This window comes from Macrotis lagotis, chromosome 1 (genome assembly GCF_037893015.1).
Source record: "Macrotis lagotis isolate mMagLag1 chromosome 1, bilby.v1.9.chrom.fasta, whole genome shotgun sequence".
In the NCBI taxonomy this organism is placed as follows: Eukaryota; Metazoa; Chordata; class Mammalia; order Peramelemorphia; family Peramelidae; genus Macrotis; species Macrotis lagotis.
The window spans coordinates 114,017,246-114,037,862 of record NC_133658.1 but is presented as its reverse complement, the minus strand read 5'-3'; the positions used below and the strand labels follow the sequence as shown (position 1 = coordinate 114,037,862).

Below are 20,617 nucleotides of genomic sequence, written 5' to 3'. Positions count from 1 at the left end.
AGCTATTTTGTAATGAAGAACTCAACTGAAACACCCAGCTAATTTGATAAGTTCAATGATCCAAGAGAATTCTAAAGGAATCACGATGGAAAACGCATCCATCTCCAGAGAGGAAAATGATGTGCAAACTGAAGTATGATTTTTTTTTTCCACTTTTCTTTGCCTTTTTTTTGGTGACATGGCTAATATTAGGAAATATTTTTTGTATGACTTCACATGTATAATTGATATCATACTGTCTTCTCAATGGGTAGGAGGGGCTGGAGGGAAAGAATTTGGAACTCAAATTTTTTTTAAAAAAAGCATAAAATAAGCAAATAATACATTTAATTTTTAAAAATTTCTTAGCATTGATTTGTTACTTAACAATATGAAGTACTATATGGTTGAGTCTCCAAAACATCACCCAACAAGCACACATCAGGTGAAAACAGGCTGCAATGTATTACTAAGAATTTCCCAATAGAAGTAACATAAAGGATGTTATTTGAGAGATTTAAGCCAGAAAGGGAACGATTATGTGTTTAGAGTGAGGGATAAACCAATAGATGGAATTCATGTTCTACTAATATCCAAAGGATATCAAGGAAACTAGAAAATGGTACCAGCCATTAGTGGATGAGCTACATCAAGGATTACAGAAGGGCATGCACAAAGCTTTTAGTAAAGTATTTTGTATCATCCTTATGGAAAATCTCATCTGTCCTTATGGAGAGATATGGCTGTAGAATATCATACAACTCCAGGTAGAATTAGTTGCAAGGTCTAGTTCAAGGAGCAATCATTATTACCAGCCTTCTTAAATGGGTTACAATATGAATCAATCAAAAATTCAATAAACATCTATTAAGCACCTACTGTGTGAAGGGAGATTTGGTATAAAACATTGTTGTAAATAAATAACTGTGCACTCAATGAAAGCTTTTAAGACTGAAATGCAACAAAGAATGGATCAATTTTCCATTGCCTATGTTTATTTTCGTCTAACAATTAACACCAAGAAAATACAAGTTCTCTACCAATCAGCGCCATACCATTCACTTACATGGAACCATTGGTTAGAACAAATGGAGAAATTCTGAATACTATGGGTTAATTCATTTACCTTGGAAGTATACTCACTAGGGAAATATGCACAGATAAGGAACCAATTCATGAGTTGCTAGAGTTAGCTGTGTTTTGAGAGGCTCCAAAGGAGAGTGTGAAGAGGTATAAACTGTCTACTAAATGTAAGGTCTGTGAAACCTGGACAGTTATCAGCACAAAGCTAGGAAATGAATAACTTACATTTGGAAAATTCTGAAGATCATCTGGCAAAATAAAGTACCAGACACCAAGGTCCTTTCTTGAGCAGTACTGCTAAGCACAGAGCACAACTCTGATGGGTTGGCCATGTGGCTCAAGTGTACCAAAGAAACTATTTTACAAATGAACCTAAGACTATTTCACAAAAAACTTACACAAGGCAAATAACTCAGATGGAGGTCAGAAGAAGCACAATTAGGATATCCTCAAGATCTCTCTGAAGAACTTTAGAATTAATTATGAGACATGGGAGACACTGGCATAGGCCCATCCAGCACAGCATCCACATGAAAGAAAGTACTGTGCTCTAAGAACAAAGCAGAATTGCAGTAGCTCAAAAGAAATATGAGATGAAAATTCAGAGATCCATCACTACTCCAAATATTCCTATATCTGATCTGTGATAGAGCCTTCCGAATTTGTATTGGTCTAATTAGCCACAGATGGAAATCCCCGTACCTCGACCCCAAAATTGTAATGTCACTTTGGTCCTCTTCAAGAATAAAAAACAAGAACAAACCAATCAATGTACCAGACACTATGCTCAGTTGTTTGGAATATAAAAAAGGGCAAAAGAGAGTTCTTGCCTGCATGGAGCTTACAATGCAACACTTGAAACAATAGGGAAACAAATATATGTGTGTGTGTATATGTGTATGTACATATACACAGACACACACACACACACACATATATACATATAATATATAATATATATATATATGTTAGATATATAGAGGATAAGCAGGAAATTATTAACAGAGGGAAAACATTGGAATTAAGAGGGGATGGGGAAGGCTCTATGTAGGAGATAGGATTTTAGTAGGGACTCTTTTAGGAAATCTAATCCATCCTTCTCAAGCCATCAGCTAATATGCTGGTCCTAATTTGTAATGAAACTCACTGAAGAAGCCCTGCAGTACTTTAGAGTTTGATGCAATTGCCACATTATTATCCCAACATACATTCATCTAGAAAATTCGCCTATAGGGATTCAGGGAATTCTTCTTCCATCTGTACCATGAGGTGGATGATAGCAATGACAATGGTGAATACCTATGGTGACCATACATCACTCTGCTTTATGCCTCACTTGATATTTATCATCAGAGAATTTATGACACAAAGTAATTTCTGATTATAACTCTCAATCAATCTCTGAGAAAAATGAAAAGGCAATAGTCACACAAATAATATAGGTATAAAGAATATAATATCCCATTTAGTCTCTTATTTATTGGTTACAAAAAAGCATTTGACTCAGTAGAGCAAAACGCAGCTTTAAAAATTCTCCACCAAAGTGTCGCCCATGCACATGGCAAGATCATATTAGCACTTATATGATCTTAATCTAGACTTTTTTCTATATTAAAGTCCTCTTAATTAGCACACCCTGTTAGAAAAGTGTGCCAGTTAAGCTCTCATCCTGATTATCAGAGACTGATGGGAATTGGGTTGGTGGAAAGAGATATTCACTATTCATGAATCTCTTTTAAAACAGGCAATTTAGAAAACACTTAAAAAACTTTAGAAAGGGAAGATCATCTTATTCAGCAACTCCAGTGGTTTTCATTAAAAAGCTAACGTTTATCTTGTTACAATAATTATCTTATTGGAGTAGGTCATAATATTTTCCTATTCCTTCATTGAGACACTGTAATATGAAAATCATCACAATAAACTAAATGCTAACTTATTAATGAAAATCACTATACAGCAGAAAGGGAATGAAGCATGGAATGAATAAGCAGCAAGTTTATGTTCCCAAAAGCCATTCACACCTGTTAACTGCTATGGGTACTCTTATGGATACACCAGATTTATCTTCTTAACTTGTCCTATTCTAGTCATTACTAAACAGCATTCTCAAAATTTACTTACTGCTCCAACTGGCTGCCCATTGATGAAAGTGGCAAAAATGGAATGCATATGTACTTTCTTCCCTAAAATAAGTGCATCATAAGGTGTTGCTCTTCAACTTCATTTTTATATGACCACAAAAGTAGATTATTTTTTTGTTACTAAATAGCTTACAAATTGCAAAAAGTCTATATTTGTATTTATGTATATATGTATAAAGGTGACATGTCCCAATCCCAAGGAAGGCTTTTTTTTCCTGCATTCGATTTCTGATTTCATAACCAGATACTCTGTTCATGACGACTTTCACATTTACACCCCTTCTGTCCTCTGACGCTGTCACTACCTTAAAGTAAATCTTCATTAGCTCATGCCTGAACTATTGTGATAGCCCAGTTGGTGGATCCAGCCTCAAGTCTCTTCCCCCTCCCCATCCTAGTCCATACTCCAATTAGCTGACAAACTGATCTTTCTAAAGTGTAGATATGATCATGCCACCCCCAAACTTTAATAAATTGGTGGCTTCCAAATGCCTCCAGAATCAAAAATAAAATCCCTTGTTTGGCTTTAAAGTCCTTCCTAACCCAGCCCCTTTCTACCTTTCTATCTTACGCCTTCCTCTGCTTTGCTCCACAGCTCTCCTTCCAGCTGACTCTGCTGGCATCCCTGCTATCCCTTGCTTCATCTCCCAGCTCTGGGCACTTCCACTGGCTGTCCCTGGTCCCTAAAATTCTCTCCTGTTTCATCTCCAGCTCCTGGGTTCTTCACTATCCTGAATGTACATAGTTGTTTCCATGTGGTTTCCCTCATTAAGCAGGGAGCTCCTTGAAAGCAGGGGCTGTTTGTGCCATTTTTTGAATCCCTAGGGTACAGTCCCTATGTACATAGTAGGCACTTAATCCCTGTTGACTTGGTATTTGATTCATTGAGGATTAGGAACTTAAAACAAAAATATACACACACAACACATATTTTCTCATGAATAAGACATGCACTTTTTAATCAGTTCACTGATTAATCCACTTCTAGACCATTCACCAAGAGTACACACAGTTCCTTCAACTCTATAGTGTACTTCAATCTAATGAATTAAGTCCTTGAATCATAACAGTGGGAGTCTTAGTTTCCCTGAGACTCTTTGCATTTGGCTCCATAAAATACCTTCAGCTCCCCATCTACCATACTTTGCCAAAGATGAAACTCTAACATGATTGGCTTCATTTACTAAAGAAAATTTTGGGAATCATTCTTAATTTCTAATTTGCAATTTGGCAAATCCACCTAGGCAGTTGGTGGCTCAGGGGATACAGCACTGGGCCAGGAGTCAGAAGACCTGAATTCAAATCTGACCCAGATGCTTCATGGACTCTGTGCACATCATTTAATTTCTACCTGCCTCAAATTTCTCTATTGTAAAATAGGGGAAAATAACACGATCTACCTCCCAGTGTTTTGAGTATCAAAGGAGATGATAGTTGTACAGTGATTGACAACATGCCTGTCCTGGCATTGTTTTCGGTCAGGCTTGTCTAACTCTTCATGACCCCATTTTGGGGTCATGGTAATATCTTGTCAAAGATATTAGTGTAGTTTGTCACTTCCTTCTCCAGATTATTTTATAGATGAGGAAATTGAGGCAAAAAGGGTTAAAGGGATTTGCCTAGGGTCTCAAAACTAGGAAATATCTGAGGTCAGATATGAATGTGGGTCTTCCTGACTCTAGGCATGGTGTTCTAACCACTGAACCACTGCCTAATAAATGTATCATTTTAACCATTTTTATGGGAATGAGAGTATTTCCAATATCTCATCTCTCTAAATTCCAGTTGGATTTAAAAAAAAAAGACACAAGGGGTACTGGGCTTTTAATGGGAATAAATTAGCAGGGAGGGCAATCTAGTTCACATCAACCTTTGGTCTTTCTGTCTGAGCCTTTACTGAGAAATCTCTCATATCTAGGATGTGTCCATGGGCAGTACAAGTATCTAACACAATAACTTAAACAGAGAAGGTACCAAATGATATTTGCTGATTCAATCTGACTTTACTATAGGAAAATATTCTGTGTAAAAATATATATTTTATAAGGGTTTACAAAATATATGGCTGAGTTTAACCAACATGCAGCTGTTAGCATCTGAGCTGTTTATGGGGACATTCATTGCTCTGTCCTGGGAACAGCTCCGGAGCGCTTTACATACCTGCCCCCTGATGCTCATGAAGCCAGGGTTTCTCTCAGACAGCTGTTACCAGCTACCACTCTTTAGTTTATATGACCTGACTCCTTATAAGGATTTCTTAACCTGCTATCTGTGATTTTTTTTCTTTTCTTTTTAAAAAATGTTTGATAACTCTTTTAATAATTTTGTAATTAGGAGAAACTGCGAGCTCAGTCCTCTGCCCCTGGAACAGGACTCTGGGGTTCTGACCACATTCAGATCCTGATCAAAGTCTAGGCCCCCCATAGAACAGCAGCCCCCCCCAACCTCAGCCCCATGGCAGAGGGAGGTGCTTATGGTCATTCACAGACCAGGAGGGTGGACAGAGCCTCACATACTGAGGCCCTTGTGGGAGTGTCCCAAAAGCTCAGGAAGCACCCCCAAACCAGGTCCAGGCTGGGAAAATGAGCAAGCAGAGAAACAAAAGGAAGGATCAAAATACTCAATCTGAAGATGAGGAAGCACAAGCTCCTGCATCTAAAGACTCCAAGAAAAACAGAAATTGGGCTCAGACTATGACAGAGCTCAAAAAAGACTTTGAAAATCAAATGAGGGAGCTGGAAGAAAAACTGGGAAAAGAAAGGAGAGAGATGCAGGAAAAACATGAAAATGAAGTCAGCAGCTTAGTGAAGGAAATCCAAAAAAATGCTGAAGAAAATAGCATGCTAAAAACCAGCTTAGGTCAAATGGATAAAACAGTTCAAAAAGTTGAGGAGAAGAATGCTTTAAAAAGTAAAATTGGCCAGATGGAAAAAGAGATAAGAAAACTCTCTGAGGAGAACAAATCCTTCAGAATAGAATAGAATAGAATAGAAAAGAATAGAAGTCAGGGAGATTGATGAATTTACCAGAAATCAGGAATCAATACTCCAAAACAAAAAAAATGAAAAATTAGAAGAAAATGTGAAATATCTCATTGAAAAAACAACTGATATGGAAAACAGACTTAGGAAAGATAATTTAAATATTATTGGAATACCTGAAAGTCATGATCAGGAAAAGAGCCTTGACATCATTTTCAAAGAATTACTACAGGAAAATTGCCCTGATATTCTAGAAGCAGAGGGCAAAATAGAAATGGAGAGAATCCACCGATCCCCCAGAGAAAAAGATCCCAAAAAACCAACCCCTAGGAATATTATAGCCAAGTTCCAGAACTCCCAAGTCAAAGAGAAAATATTACAAGCCACCAGAAGGACACAGTTCAAATATCGTGGAGCTGCAGTCAGGATCACACAGGACTTAGCAGCAACTACATTGGAAGCTCGTAGGGCTTGGAATACAATATACTGGAAGGCAAAAGAGCTTAGAATGCAGCCAAGAATGAACTAGCCAGCAAGGCTGAATGTCCTCTTCCAGGGAAAAAGATGGACTTTCAATGAACCAAGGGAATTTCAAATGTTCCTTTTGGAATGGCCAGAGCTGAATAGAAGGTGTGATCTTCAGATACAGGACTCAGGTGAAGCATAGAGATTGGAGGAGAAGAGGGAAAATATGAGGGACTTAATGAGGATCAACTGCATGTATTCCTGCATAGAAAAGTGACACTGATAATACTCACATGAACCTTCTCAGTTAATAGAGCAGGTAGAGAGAGCTTTTATAGTTGAAGCACAGGAGAAAGCTGAATTCAAAGATAAAATATGGTGTAAAAATGGAGTCAATAGAAAAAAAGGGAAATGGAATGGGAGAAAGAAAAAGGAGAGGGGGAATAGTCCAAGATATTTCACATAATATTTTTTTATTACAATGAGCTATTGCAATGATATGGAAGGGGGGAGGCAAGGGGGAATGAGGGAACCTTTGCTCTCATCAGAGATGACTAGGAGAGGAAACAGCATATATACTCAATGGGGTATAGACATCTGGAGTAAGAAGGAGCAGGGAGCAGGGGGAAGGGTTGGGGATGTGAATAAAGGAAGAGAGGATGGACCATGGGGGGAGAGTGGTCAGATATAACACATTTTCTTTTTTACTTCTTGCAAGGGGCTGGGATTGGAAGGCCTGCCCAGGACTATGGGGCCAGGTGGATTCTGGGCCTAAGGGGTGGTAGGGGGGCTCAGGGCTTCTTGGCCCCAGGACCAGGGATCTGTCTGCTGAGCCAGTCAATGACCCTACAGCAGATTCAGAGTGAAAGGAGAGAGAAAATAGAGTACATAGTAGTGGAGAAATAAGAAAGGAGGGAGTTGCAATCAGCAATGGCAACAGTGGAAAAATATGGAAGTAACTTTTTGATGGACTTATCATAAAGAATGAGATCCACCCATGACAGAGTTGTTGGTGTTGGAACAAAGACTCAAGCACATTTTTTGTTATTATTATTTGGGGGAGGGTGCAGGGCAAGTGGGGCTGGGTGGCCTGCCTGGGGCCACATAGCAGGGTGATCTTTGGGTGTCTGGGGCCAGATTTGGACCCAGGTGCTCCTGGCTCAAGGGCCAATGCTCTGTCTGTCACCCAGCCAACCCTACTATTATTACTATTTTATTTTATTTTGGGTCTTCTTTTTCCTTTTTTTTTTTGGTTTTTGCAGGGCAGTAGGGATCAGGTGGCTTGCATGTCACATGGCTGGGTGATTGTTGGGTTTACAAGGCTGGATGTGGGCTCGGGTGCTCGTGGCTCCAGGGCTGGTGCTTCGTCCATTGCACCACCTGGCCATACCTACAATTATTACTATTTTTTTTATTTTAATTTTTTTCTCTCCTCTTTACTTTTTTCGCCCAAGCAAGTCTATCTATATTCATGGGGGAGGAGGGGTTATTTTGTTTACTTGTAAACAAGAATATTTTATTAATGTAAAAAAAAATCTGTACAAAATGAGAATAAAAAATAAACCAAAAAAAAGAAAAAAAATAATTTTGTAATTATAGATATATTATTCTGTGCATTAAAAGACATTATTCTGAGAAGGGTTCACAGGCTTCATCAGACTGCCAAAAGGGATTCATGGTATATTCAAAAAAAGTTGAATATCCCTTTTCCAAGGAATTATTCCCATTTCTTTAACAACACCTCCAAAATTCTCAAGCTGATAAATCTAGGGCTATATATAGCCCATCTATATATAGGGACCCTGTAGGTCATCCAGCTCAACTCTCAATATTTGTATGACAAAACTGAGATCTTGGAAAGTTCAGTGACTGACCCACACAATTAATATTTGGCAGAAACAATCTTCACACTCGGTTCTGTGATGCCAAATTCAGTGTCAGTTCTGAATTCTTTCCAATGCTCTCTACTCTCTTAGTTAGTTTGATTCAGTCACATTGGCCTAGGCTGTGATTGGGGACTCAGAAATGCCAATCACTGCCAAACAAGATATTGTCTACAAGATCTCAAAGGATCAGAGTGGTAAATCTTTCAGTCAGATGCAAGTACTGAACCTTAAAGAAGTTAGAACTGATTTTGCCAGTGGAATGTAATGGGCACTCAAGAAATAACTATGGATTGAATGAAGAGTAAATCACTCATTTCTTACAAAATACTGGCACTGTTGTGTAACTAAAATACCATTTCTTTGGCTTAGAAAGCATTTTGTAAAAACTTAAAATATAATATAATATGGAAGACTAGTTTTTGTTGTTATTTGGGATAGATAATGTACTAAAAGGTCCATTTTCCCTAGTACCATAGGTACTACAGGCATTTTAAATTATCTTTATGTCAAGTTTTCATCCTGTCAACTATTCTTAAGTATTTATTTCTGTTTCCTAGACCTAAAAGTGGTCTTCATCAAAGAAAAAAATATATTTAAAAAAAAATAACAGCTGGCATTTCTAAAGAACTCTAATGTTTGCAGAGTACTTTACAATTGTCATTTCATTTAATCCTCACAGCAATACTATAAAGTAGGTGCTATCCTTATCATCACTTTAGATGATTAAAGTAAGGTTGAAAGAGGTAGTTAATGGCACAACAGAGAAAATGCAGAGCCTGGAATCATACAGATCTGACATCAATCTTTGTCTCAGCTTTGGGATCCTGGGAAGTCATTGAACCTCTTCCTGAGAAGGCAAGGACCTCCCAGGATTGTTGAAGGGATTAAAAAGAAATGCTTACAAAAAGCCTTGGCCTGAGTACACAGGTAGGGGGACTCTGCCCGCCCCCCCCCCCATCCCTGGTCCTTCTGCCCTATCTAGGACTGAACAGCTACCAAGTTCTGAGGAACATTTGAGCTCCACTCTCCAGGACATCAAGTCTCTGCAGCTGACTCTGGAGCTTCCCTAGTCTCAGGGCAATGGCTCGTAATGAACCAGGAAACAGGAAGCAAAAGCCCAGGAGTAGGAGGGGTAAGGAAAAATTAGAAAAAAAGAGACTGAATCAGGTTTATTTGTTTTTTAATTCTACAGATTTGAAGAAGGTCAGATCTTTGTGGCAAGTTTTTGTAACCTGGAAGCTAGAAATAACTAACGGTCCAATATTCTTCCTAATGGTCAAGAGTTCACTTAACTTTCTGAAGCGGGCGCTTACTTGTCCATTTCAAAGGTGTCAAGTGCTACAAATCTCCAGTTTGCTATTATAGTTTTATAAAAATGTCAAGCCAACAGCTCAATTTCTTCTTATGTTATTGCTAGGATTGGAGGACATCAACCATTCAAATTTGATGACCAAAAAAAGCAGAGTTGAAATTTACAAATTATCCAAAACTTTATTTCAGAAAATAGTGCCAATTTTATTTAGGCCATAAATCTTTTATAAGGATTTTTATAGGAGTTATCTTTTATTTTATTTTCTCCTGGCCCTGAGTAAAGCATAACCTGGATAATTAGCTTCAAAATAATCTTGAATTAACTCTATGAAGGATGAAATAGTGCAAATGATAGCAATCTAATACCCTGAAGCCTTGAACAAAAGAACAAATGACTTCCCAACTCTGACTTCATCAGTCCCCACCCTAAACAAAGCTACAAAAGCAAACTCTTGCCTTTCCTTGGTGATTCACTTCTCCCTCTTTGCAGGGCTTCAGTCCCTCCTACTCCTGTACCCCCCAGGAATTCTAAATAACCTAAGTCTTTTTTGTCATCTGGGAATGCATCTAATAAATTCATTGATAATTAGGTGTTACAGATCTAAAAGGTTATGAGTGTGAGTTTGCATTTTAAAAGAAAAGTCTTAGAACAAAGAAATGAATTATAGGCAATAGTGAGAGAAATCTTTTTGGATAGAAGTGCTTATTTTCTTTTAATCAGACAACACAAGCAACTTCTGGAATCATTAGTCTAGCACTAGCAACATTTTAAAGATAATATCTTGAGTTCTGGACTACAGGATAATCAAACAGGTGGTGAAATAATTAATCAAGCTGAGCAGTCTATGTCTTCTTCCTTTAAGATTTCCTGGAACTTTCAAAAAGCTTTAAATGTATAATCTGAACTTATATAGATTACTCCAACCATGTAAGTCCTGTTCGAAAATATTCAGTGGCTCCCTATTGCTTCCAAGGAAAAAATGTAAACTTTTCATTTAACATTTAAAGCCCTCTTCAATCTGGCATCTTCCTCTCAGACAGTTCATATTTCTTGTCAATTCAAACTGATCTCAAAGTTCTTCCTCAGATTTTGCATTCCATCTCCTCATCCTTGACACAGGCTATCTCTTATACCTAAACCCTCTGCTGCTTAGAATGAATTCCTGCCTTTATTCAGCACTCAGCTGGAGCTCCACCTCCCAAGCAAGACACTTTCTTGCCCCCTCAAAGTTGCTGTTTCTCTCTCTCAAAATACCCTGAGTTCTCTAAGTTTATACTATATCTCCACAATAGAATTTAAGATGCTTAAGAGCAGGAACTATTCCATTTTTGTCTGTATTCTAAGTGCTTGCACAGTAACTGGTTCAGAGTATGTTAATAAATATTTGTTTAATTGAATTGAATGAACTTAGTTGGTTTTACCTCCCACTTTGCTTGCTTCCCAGGGAACAAATAGAATGCCTAAAAAAAGTTCTTTTGAGTTCTATATTACTGGACAACATCACTCTAAGCCTGCTTAAGAGATCTGTACATGGTAGCCTCTAGAGATTACTACCTTTTAACTCCTCACTAATACCAAATAAAAAGTTCCTTGACTTTAGAGCCCAATGGAGACTTTAAAGATAAACTAGAGCTACTTCCCAAAATGTTAAATGAAGGAAATGAATCCCTAATTTATATTGCTGTAGAATTTTGGGTACTCTGCCTTATTTCTCAACCGGGGATGGATGATGCTCTACCAAAGAAGTCATATGTTTCCTTATTTTCAGAGTTTACTTATTATAAGCAAATCAAATTATAATTCAGTTCATCAGGCAAATACAGATCTAACATGGATCATTCAAACTAGGCACTATAAAGCATAACCATAAGGATAAAGATAGGGCCCTTCAAGTTAGGAACTATAAAACCTGACTTTGGGAAATGGAAGGGGAAAATGAACTAGACCTATGATTTTACTCTGGAGAGAATGGTTGAATCATACAAGTATTTATCAAATGTCTATTGTGTCAGAAATTGCAATTGATTTGCTATCAAAGCAGACTAACACCTTTTCTACGTCTTCTTGAAGTAATGAGAGGTTTAGTAGCTTATCCAGAATCATAGTCAGAATGTGTTAGAGATGAGATTTGAACCAAGGTCTTTCTGACTCTAAGGCTAGTCCTCTATGTACTACTTCATGCTGTCTCCTGAAGTCTATCTTTAGAAAATTCTAAAATGACTCATAAAAAAATTTATTACATATAATATTAGTTAAGTCTTTTGATACAACCATTTAAGAATGGGGTTTTCTCTTTTACGCTACAGTTTCTAGGCCTAGAATTTTAGAGATGCTCAAGTTTCATTGGCACAAAAATTATCTTTAATATTTAAAAGAGAATATTTCACTAAAATGCTTTTGTAATTATGAACAATAGCCAGGAAAAGAGGGGTGGGGTAGGGAGGGTAGTCAGGAAAAAATGGGAAAAGGAAAAGAAGAAATTCAACACCTGTATAGTAGGGTCAAGAGGGGGAGATCAAACTAGGAAAAGATAAATCCAATAAAATTGTTTTCTTGGGATCAATATTCTGCATTTAAAAATACTGACAATCTTGCATTAGGCCAAGATCCTGAAGCTTAACATAAAGAAATATGATTGACAAAAGCTAGGTGGTGCAGTGGATAGAGCACTGGCCCTGGAGTCAGGAGTACCTGAGTTCAAATCCGGCCTCAGACAATTAATAATTTATTTAGCCATGTGGCCTTGGGCAAGCCACTTAACCCCATTTGCCTTGCAAAAACCTTAAAAAAAAAAGATGATGGCTCCTAAATTTCTATAATTATTATATTGTGTCTTCTTATATTCCCCTTCTCCCCCCCACCAAAAAAAGTGATTAGGTAGTCAGATTAAATTGACTGCTTTTTAAAATTGATATTAGCACTTCCCCAACCTTCAATGTGTCAGAGGTAAGATTTTCACATGTGAAAATAATAATAGTGGCATTCATATAGATTTACAGAGCACATTATATGTTCTCATTTGATCCTCACAACAACTCAGAGGGAGGCACTACTGTTTTTACAGATTTAAAAATGAGGAAACTGAAGCAGCCAGAGGTTAAAAATTTGACTAGGGCCACACAGCTAGTAAGTTTCTGAAGCCAGAGTTGAACACAAGTTTTCCTGACTCCAATTCCTATGCTCTCTCTACTGAACTACCGAGCTGAAGATATAACAAAATATAAGCAAAACCTCACCATCATGGAAAATATAAAATATAAGCAAAACCTCACCAATGGAACACAAGGACTGAAAAAGTAGTCATGGGAAAACAAGAAAAAGCAAAATGATTTTCGGAAGCAATGTCATAGAGAAGAAAGAGGACTGTTTCAGACTAAGAGAACTGGTATTCAAAAGTCAGCTGTTAATTCCTAACTCTGTTACTTTGGGTAAGATATTTTACCAGTCTGGTAAATGAAATATAATGAAATATTAGGATATAACTGATCATAAGAAATTGGGAATCTTAAAATCTTTCTTCCTGTATTATGAATTAGATCTCCAATAAATACTTTTAAAATAAGCAATATTTTTTTATTTTTGCAAGGCAATGGGGTTAAGTGAATTGCCCAAGGTCACACAGCTAGTATCTGAGGCAGAATTTGAACTCAGGTCCTCCTGACTCCAGGGCAGGTGCTCTACCCACTGCACCACCTAGCTGCCCCAATAAATAATTTTAATGAAATATAGCTGAGACACTTACTGAACATTAAAGGATTATGAAATCAAACCAACTTTATGTATGAATAAAGTTTACACATCATTACTTAATAACAAAAAAAACGTGGCTATCAGGTGGCTAGCAAACTATTCTGATTCAAAATGAATATATTACTAGGATACTGAAAACAAAAGACAATCCAATGAAGATAGCCTTGGATAATACAAACCTAATTTTAAAAATAATTGATTAAAATATTTAAATAAATATCATTTTAAAGAAACATTTCTAACATCTTCTTTTGTCAGGTTAACATATACAGCAGAACCTTGCTAAAATACTGGTTGAAGGACAAAGACTACAGATTCCTGTTTTGGAACTCTCGGGTTATACACTGTAATGTACTATGTACCGTGTATGGAGGGGACATGATTCGACCTGTAACAAAATCAAATTTGTACAATACTAAAGTACATTATAACAAGGTTTTCTCCCCCCATACAAATAATAGTGCCAACATGCTATTCTCTAAAACAAGTTGCCTCAGAGTTTTCCAATGTCTGTTACCCAGACACTTAGTTTTACATGTCCTCAAAAAGAAAACATACTGGTAAAATGCTTCATCATAAAAAGAGGCCTAAGTGCATATACCATGTAAAAGTCTTGCAAAGGCACCGTCACTCTCAGCCTTACAAGTCACTGTGATTGATAAATAGATTGTGCTGGAATTCCCTCCTGCATATGGTGAACAAGCAGCTTTAATGAGGCTTGTGACCCTACCTCACTGATAGCCCAGGGAATCTTAAAGCTAAGGGGCTGACTCCAGATACAGGTCAGGTGCTGCAATTACTTTTCCCAAATTGCTAGGAACTTTCTAATATCAAACTCCACAACTTTCTTAGCAGTGTGAAGGTAAACCACAGATATGAAGGTCTCAGGTACTGGTGAATTATCATAAAAAAAATTCTCCTTGGCACAAGGCAGCTAAGGGGAGCAGTGGATAGCACTCTTGACCTGAAGTCAGGAAGAGCTGAGTTCAAATGTGGACCCTAAGCAACTCACTTGATCTCTATTTGCCTCTATCAAAAGAGATAAAAAAAAATAGCATCTACCTTGAAGAGTTATTGTGAGCATCAATGAAATCTTATTTGCCAGTGCTTAGCACACAGACTTATCCCCCTTACCTGCTACTCAATCATACTGCCATCTAGGCAGAGGATGCATAACTTCAGGAAGAAACAGTGTGCTCAATACCATTTAAAGACACTTGTAGTTTTTCCCAAGTCAAATTTATCAATAAGCCAACAAGTGTTTATCGAGTTCTTCTGATGTTAAATACTCTAGGGACACAAGAGGACCTGGTTTCTGGGACCTCAATGTAATTGAGAAGAGAAGTGCTATGCAAATCAGAACAACAACAAAACTGGACCCAAAGTCTGCAGAAGAGACTATCAATGCCACCTAAATTTGGAGGAAGGATAAATTAGCATGGCCTAGAACTGTGAAGAAAGACTAGCTGGCCCTTAAAAGATGAAACCAATTTGGATAGACAAGGAGGAGGGACAAAAGAGTTTTCAAGTTGGGGAGAAAAAGATGAGCAAAGACAGATTTGAAAATAACTTCCAGGTATTCATGATAATGGATAATAAGTCTAGGCAAGTTAATTCCACAGATATACAGCAACACTACAGGAAGCAGGATGTCACAATCCTAAATTTCATATAACCCAACCAGAGGTGAACTTAACTTTACGTTTGTTTACCAATGCCTTTTTTTAATAAAACATGAAAAATTAAAAATATATATATATATATACAAAATTCCTAAGGAAATTTTTAAGAGAACCAATTGTTTTCAAGAATCTTTAAATGTTGGAGAGGCACAAACTATTCTGATCTACTCATTAAAGTAGATTCCCTAAGGAAAACTTAACACAAACTTTGTTAGACTAAACACAGTTATTTATGTACTTGAAAGTAATAAAATTGAATTGGTTTTAAAACATTCTATAATCCAGACTCTTCACTAAATCAGACTTCCCCCTAACCAGGGAGATTTGTGATATGAAACAGAATTTCTGTTTTTTATAACACCACCAATACTGAATTTTAGAATAAGCACCTGAAACAACTGTATGCTATAAGTAAATAACCATCACAACAACTTAAAATTACTGATGCACTCCCCTTTCAAGAGTGAGTCCCAGGAAATAAAGACTAAAAGAGGATTCAATTCCCAAACCATTTTTAAGACATCCAAATGAATGTGAATTTAGTGAAATGGAGAACAACTAAGGCACTACTGAATATCTGAGCAGCATGAAAACTCTCTTCGTTCCTTTAATTATAATCATTCAGCAAATCTATCCAAGGCAGAAAGTTTTTATTTTACTGAGAATTCTTCATCATTCTCCAAGTTTTCCACTAATCTTTGATAATAAATATTATCATATATATCCATCATTAAATGACTACCTTTATTTAAACATTGTAAATAAACTCTTTGAAAATAAAGTTTAATTTGAAAGGGCTCAAATTAGGACCCTCTATGCTTCCAACACAGTTGTAAACTTGATGTTATATTTACCTGATGGGGATTTCTATAGCCCAAGAGTAGATTTGCTGCCTTAATATCACCATGCACATATTCATTTTCATGTATATATTCCAATACATCCAACTGTGAAATGAAATTAACAAGTTTATATAGCCATCTATTTAAGAAACTAACATTTTTTGAAAAATCAAATTTTAATACAAAAGGATCCTTTTCGTATAAACATAACCAAAAAGTATCCTGTTTCATAGCCATCTATCACCCAGTCCTTGGGGAATCTCTTCTTTCAAAACAGTAGGGGTTGCCCATCAACCAGCATTTGCTTAAATGCTCTGTTTTGTTTTGGTTTTTTTTGGAAGGACACTAGAGGAAGGAAATCTTCTCCCCCTCTTTCTGGTTCAGCAATAAACAAGGCTCCTGACTGTCCAGAGTTGAAATAAGCATTTTGTTTTTGTTTTTGTTTTTCAAGCATTCTCCTGTTTGGGATGGGTTGAGGTTAGAAAGGCAGATGACATAGCAAGGAGGTGGAAGGTAAAGAGCCAGAATAATGAGTGAGGAAGTTGCTGCCACAGGCCTTGGGGAGCCCCTAGCCAAGGTTCTATCTCCAAACCGGGCTGCAGGCTGCTAGAACAAAGCCCTTTGCCCATGTGCATTCTCCCCTTCACTGTTAAAAGTCACAGAAGGCATTCATCTGTAGCTTCCATTCCTGTCCCACTGTGGGTAGCAGAACCAGGCTCATGCTACTTAAAATGGAAAAAAAAATTGAATCAACGATCAGCAAACAAGATAAGACAAATATGTGGCATAAACAAAATGTGTGCAGGGGTGCTATTAAGATTTCATTGCCTCTTGTTTGGCAAAGTCTATGTAACTCATTGCCACAACTAATTATTGCTTCCATCCCAAACTCGTGGCAATAAAAACTTTATAGAACCCCATACCGTTACATGCGTAATATATAAAATATTATCTTATGCAGTAATTTGCATTGTTATAAACATATGACAAAAGGGAGAGCATTCTTACAGCCATGCAGGCTTGTTCTGACATGCAAAAACAAAGCTGTGAGGAAAAAAATCAGACTGTAGCCCCCATGCCTAATTGAGTTTGTAGTGCCAAACACAGCACATTCTGTCACTTAGAGAGCCCACTGTTATCAATTACAACAAAGTGGCCTCTGCGTCAATGACTGACATTTCTAGGGCAGGAAAGATTTCCTTCCCTGATAATTTTGCAAAGACTAAAGATCTGTATTTTTTAACAAGTAAATATCCTGAGTCTCTAGTACATGAAAAAAGCTGCTCCAACTCACCATCCGCACACCCAACAGCAGGACAGTTTCCCTTTGAAATCTTCCTTTCTGGACAAAGATCTTCTGTAAGTCCATTCCTAGTCTTTCCATAACCATAAATCTGTAGCTATGAGAAAAGACACAAAAGAGAGAGCCAGGAGAAGGGAGATGTGAAAAAGTCTATTCAAAGAATTGAAAGACCAATATTTAATAGATAAGAAAAAATTAGGGGGCGGCTAGGTGGCGTAGTGGATAAAGCATGGGCCTTGGAGTCAGGAGTCCCTGGGTTCAAATCTGGTCTCAGACACTTAATAATTACCTAGCTGTGTGGCCTTGGGCAAGCCACTCAACCCCATTTGTCTTGCAAAAACCAAAAAAAAAAAAAAAATTAGGTCACTGGAACTTCATAACATGCACATATACATGAAAAAATAGTAAATATGCACCACCAAGTGACCCTGAATTTAATGAATAGTATAATATTAGGGTCATCTGTGTACACAGATAATGAGTTTATTTCTCAATAGAGACTAGGGTAAAACCATGCATTCTCTCTTTCTCTGACCCACAAAACAAGGACTGACTTCAGTTAAGATGGCTGATTAGGTTAATGATGCAAGCTGGGGCCATGGGAAAAAACTTAGTGACAAAATTGTTGACAACTGGGTTGATTTCATTTTACCTTTTTCCATTGTATTCAGCCAAACCCGACCCCCAGAACTGAGGAATTCCTAAAAAATCAAGTTGTTTGAGAGCCATCCATCTTTTGACTGCAAAGAGGCAAAATGAAAAGAGTCGGCATCATTTATAAAACTATCTCGTATTTCATATACATAAATTCTCTGACAATGATCTGGCTATCCTCAGAATTTTCCTTAAAAACATGAAGCTATAGAAAAAAACCAAACAGAATAAAGATAAGAAAATGTTTTTAAAAGAAAGCAAAAAATGTTTTTGTTGTTGTTGTCACAGGCAAAAAAAATTCAGTGCCCAGTGGTCAATCTTTTGTCAAAGAAACTTTCTGCACATAGGTAGGCAGATCCCCAGAAAAGGGACAAAGTTGGTTACAAGACTATTTGAAATCCTTCCAGATTTCCTAAGCATGTATGTGTGAGACATTGGTAGGTCCTTCAAGAAGCCTCCACCACTAAAGAGAAGCACAAAAGCAAGAACCTTTGTAACTATATTTTAGTAATACAATTTGTATGGAGAATATCTGACATTTAAATGATTAATTCCACACAAACAAAACAATTTATATACATACTTAGGTGCCCAAATACATTTGTATACTTTAAGTGCACTTCTCTTCTTCCCTTGAAAAAGACACTTGCATCTTCTTATCCACTAGCTTCCATCCTAGTCATATGACAAAAGTAACAGTCACTATTTGCTTATGTAAGGAGTCATCATCACAAGACTCACAAGGAGGAAAAAAGTCTTCTATGGGCTAGGTAGAGAACAGAAACATTTGCTTCCCTTCTCTTAAAGAGAGGTATAGAGAATGTTTTCCTGTCTTACAAGTTCCAAAAGGCAAGATATTAACCCCTCTGAACCCCAGAGTATAAAAAAATTAAGTTGGATAATTACTTTACTTGGAAATGAAAGTTATCCTCAAACTAGTTAAGATTCCAATTTTTTTTCTTCTGTGGATTCAGTCTAGTCAAATTCCCCTAAGTTGCATGATGCTAGGGAGCCACCTAGTTTGATCAAATTTTTCATTTCTTAAACCAAGTTGAGTTTTTTGTTTGAACTCAAGTCCTGACTCCAGACAAACAAACTGAAGTCCAGAGAAGTGTATGAATGTGCCTTTTTATCACTATCAAGTTTAAGCTTGTTGTTTTACAAACTTCTAAAATATTTCAGATTCCTTCCCTACAGTACTTTCTCTCCTCACCTCCAATACCCCACTTCCAACAAACAGGTCAAATCCTTCTTTCTGCAAGGGCCCTCTCAATATTCTTTCCCCAAAACTCTACCCTCCACTTTCCCTCTGAGATTACTTTCCATTTACACAGTACTTGTCTGGAATGTACATATTCAGGGGCTTGTCTTTCCAGTTAGGAAGTAAGCTCTTTGAGGGCAGGGCTGGTGTCTTTGGCTGGACTTTCATCTTCCCAATACCTAAACAATGTCTATTGACTGAAGGACAGACTTAATTCACTTCCTATCTAATTCTGCTTCTACTCCTTGCTTGAAGGCACTCAATTTTCAAAACTAAACAAAATTCCTTTTGCTTTCCTCTCTCTGGACAATTTTCATAAAGGAAGAAGATACAATATTCTAAATTCAGTGAATATGATGTCCCAGAACCAGATTGCAAGTAATAGATAATCACTAGGGCAAGGTTCAATACATACAAAGGTTAAGTGCAGGGTCACACAAATAGTTAATAGCCAGAGGCAAAATCTGAAGTCCAGTTGTGCAGAGTCCAAATTCAAATGTAAAAGTCTCACTTTAGAGAAACATTCCCTCTTTTCCTATCTACTCTCATGCCCTCCTTATCAGGTCTATCTGGTGAGACAACTAGTAAACCCATCATTCTAATCACTTACATATACATGCTATGTAGTTGAACCAGCAAAATAGGGAAAACATCTTTGATTTTAAATATATATACCATTAGATGTACCATGGAAAGAACTGAGTGGCCTCCAACTTCTGCCTATTACATACAACATAAAACAACAGTGTTATCCTGGGATAAAATCTCCTCTTGAAAAGACTCTTTGAAAAGCACAGATAATATAACCAAATATCAAATACTCACTTGAGCAAGCACTTCTGTACAAGTGTCTTACTGGGCTAGTGTTACTTACTATAGTTTTGCTTTGCAGCTCTCTGATAAAATTTCAGTTCTGAAAAGAGCGGACCATTTTCTTGATATTCCTATAAAGAAACATAGTAAATGTGACAGACTCTAAATTTTCAAAATTAAAGAATGATTAATGTGATGAGGAGAAAAATAACTCCCCAAAAGGGATTTAATATTTCAGCTATTCAGAAATGCCCATTATATACTGCAGCACTTGAACTGGTAATATATTTTCCATAAAACACTGACCCCCAGACACATTTTCACTACAAATCTCTGAGCATCAAATTAGCCAGAAGACCACTGGAAGAATCTTGCTTCAACACTGGATATAATGTGATTGCTATTCCTAAAATCATATTCTTTTTGTTGAGGCATTTAGAAGGAATGTTATCTGACAATTAT

At 37.1% G+C, this 20,617-nt stretch overlaps 1 protein-coding gene across 1 annotated transcript in view; it reads right to left on the bottom strand.

Moving 5' to 3' along the window:
- Positions 1-20,617, bottom strand: part of VRK2 (VRK serine/threonine kinase 2) — a 101,681-nt gene that overhangs the window by 54,753 nt on the left and 26,311 nt on the right. The window contains exons 4-7 of the mRNA XM_074206630.1: positions 20,217-20,286; positions 18,080-18,167; positions 17,419-17,524; positions 16,137-16,229 (exon numbers count right to left, since the gene is read on the bottom strand). Coding sequence (XP_074062731.1) covers positions 16,137-16,229; positions 17,419-17,524; positions 18,080-18,167; positions 20,217-20,286 — 357 coding nt within the window. The remainder of the gene's footprint in view (positions 1-16,136; positions 16,230-17,418; positions 17,525-18,079; positions 18,168-20,216; positions 20,287-20,617) is intronic.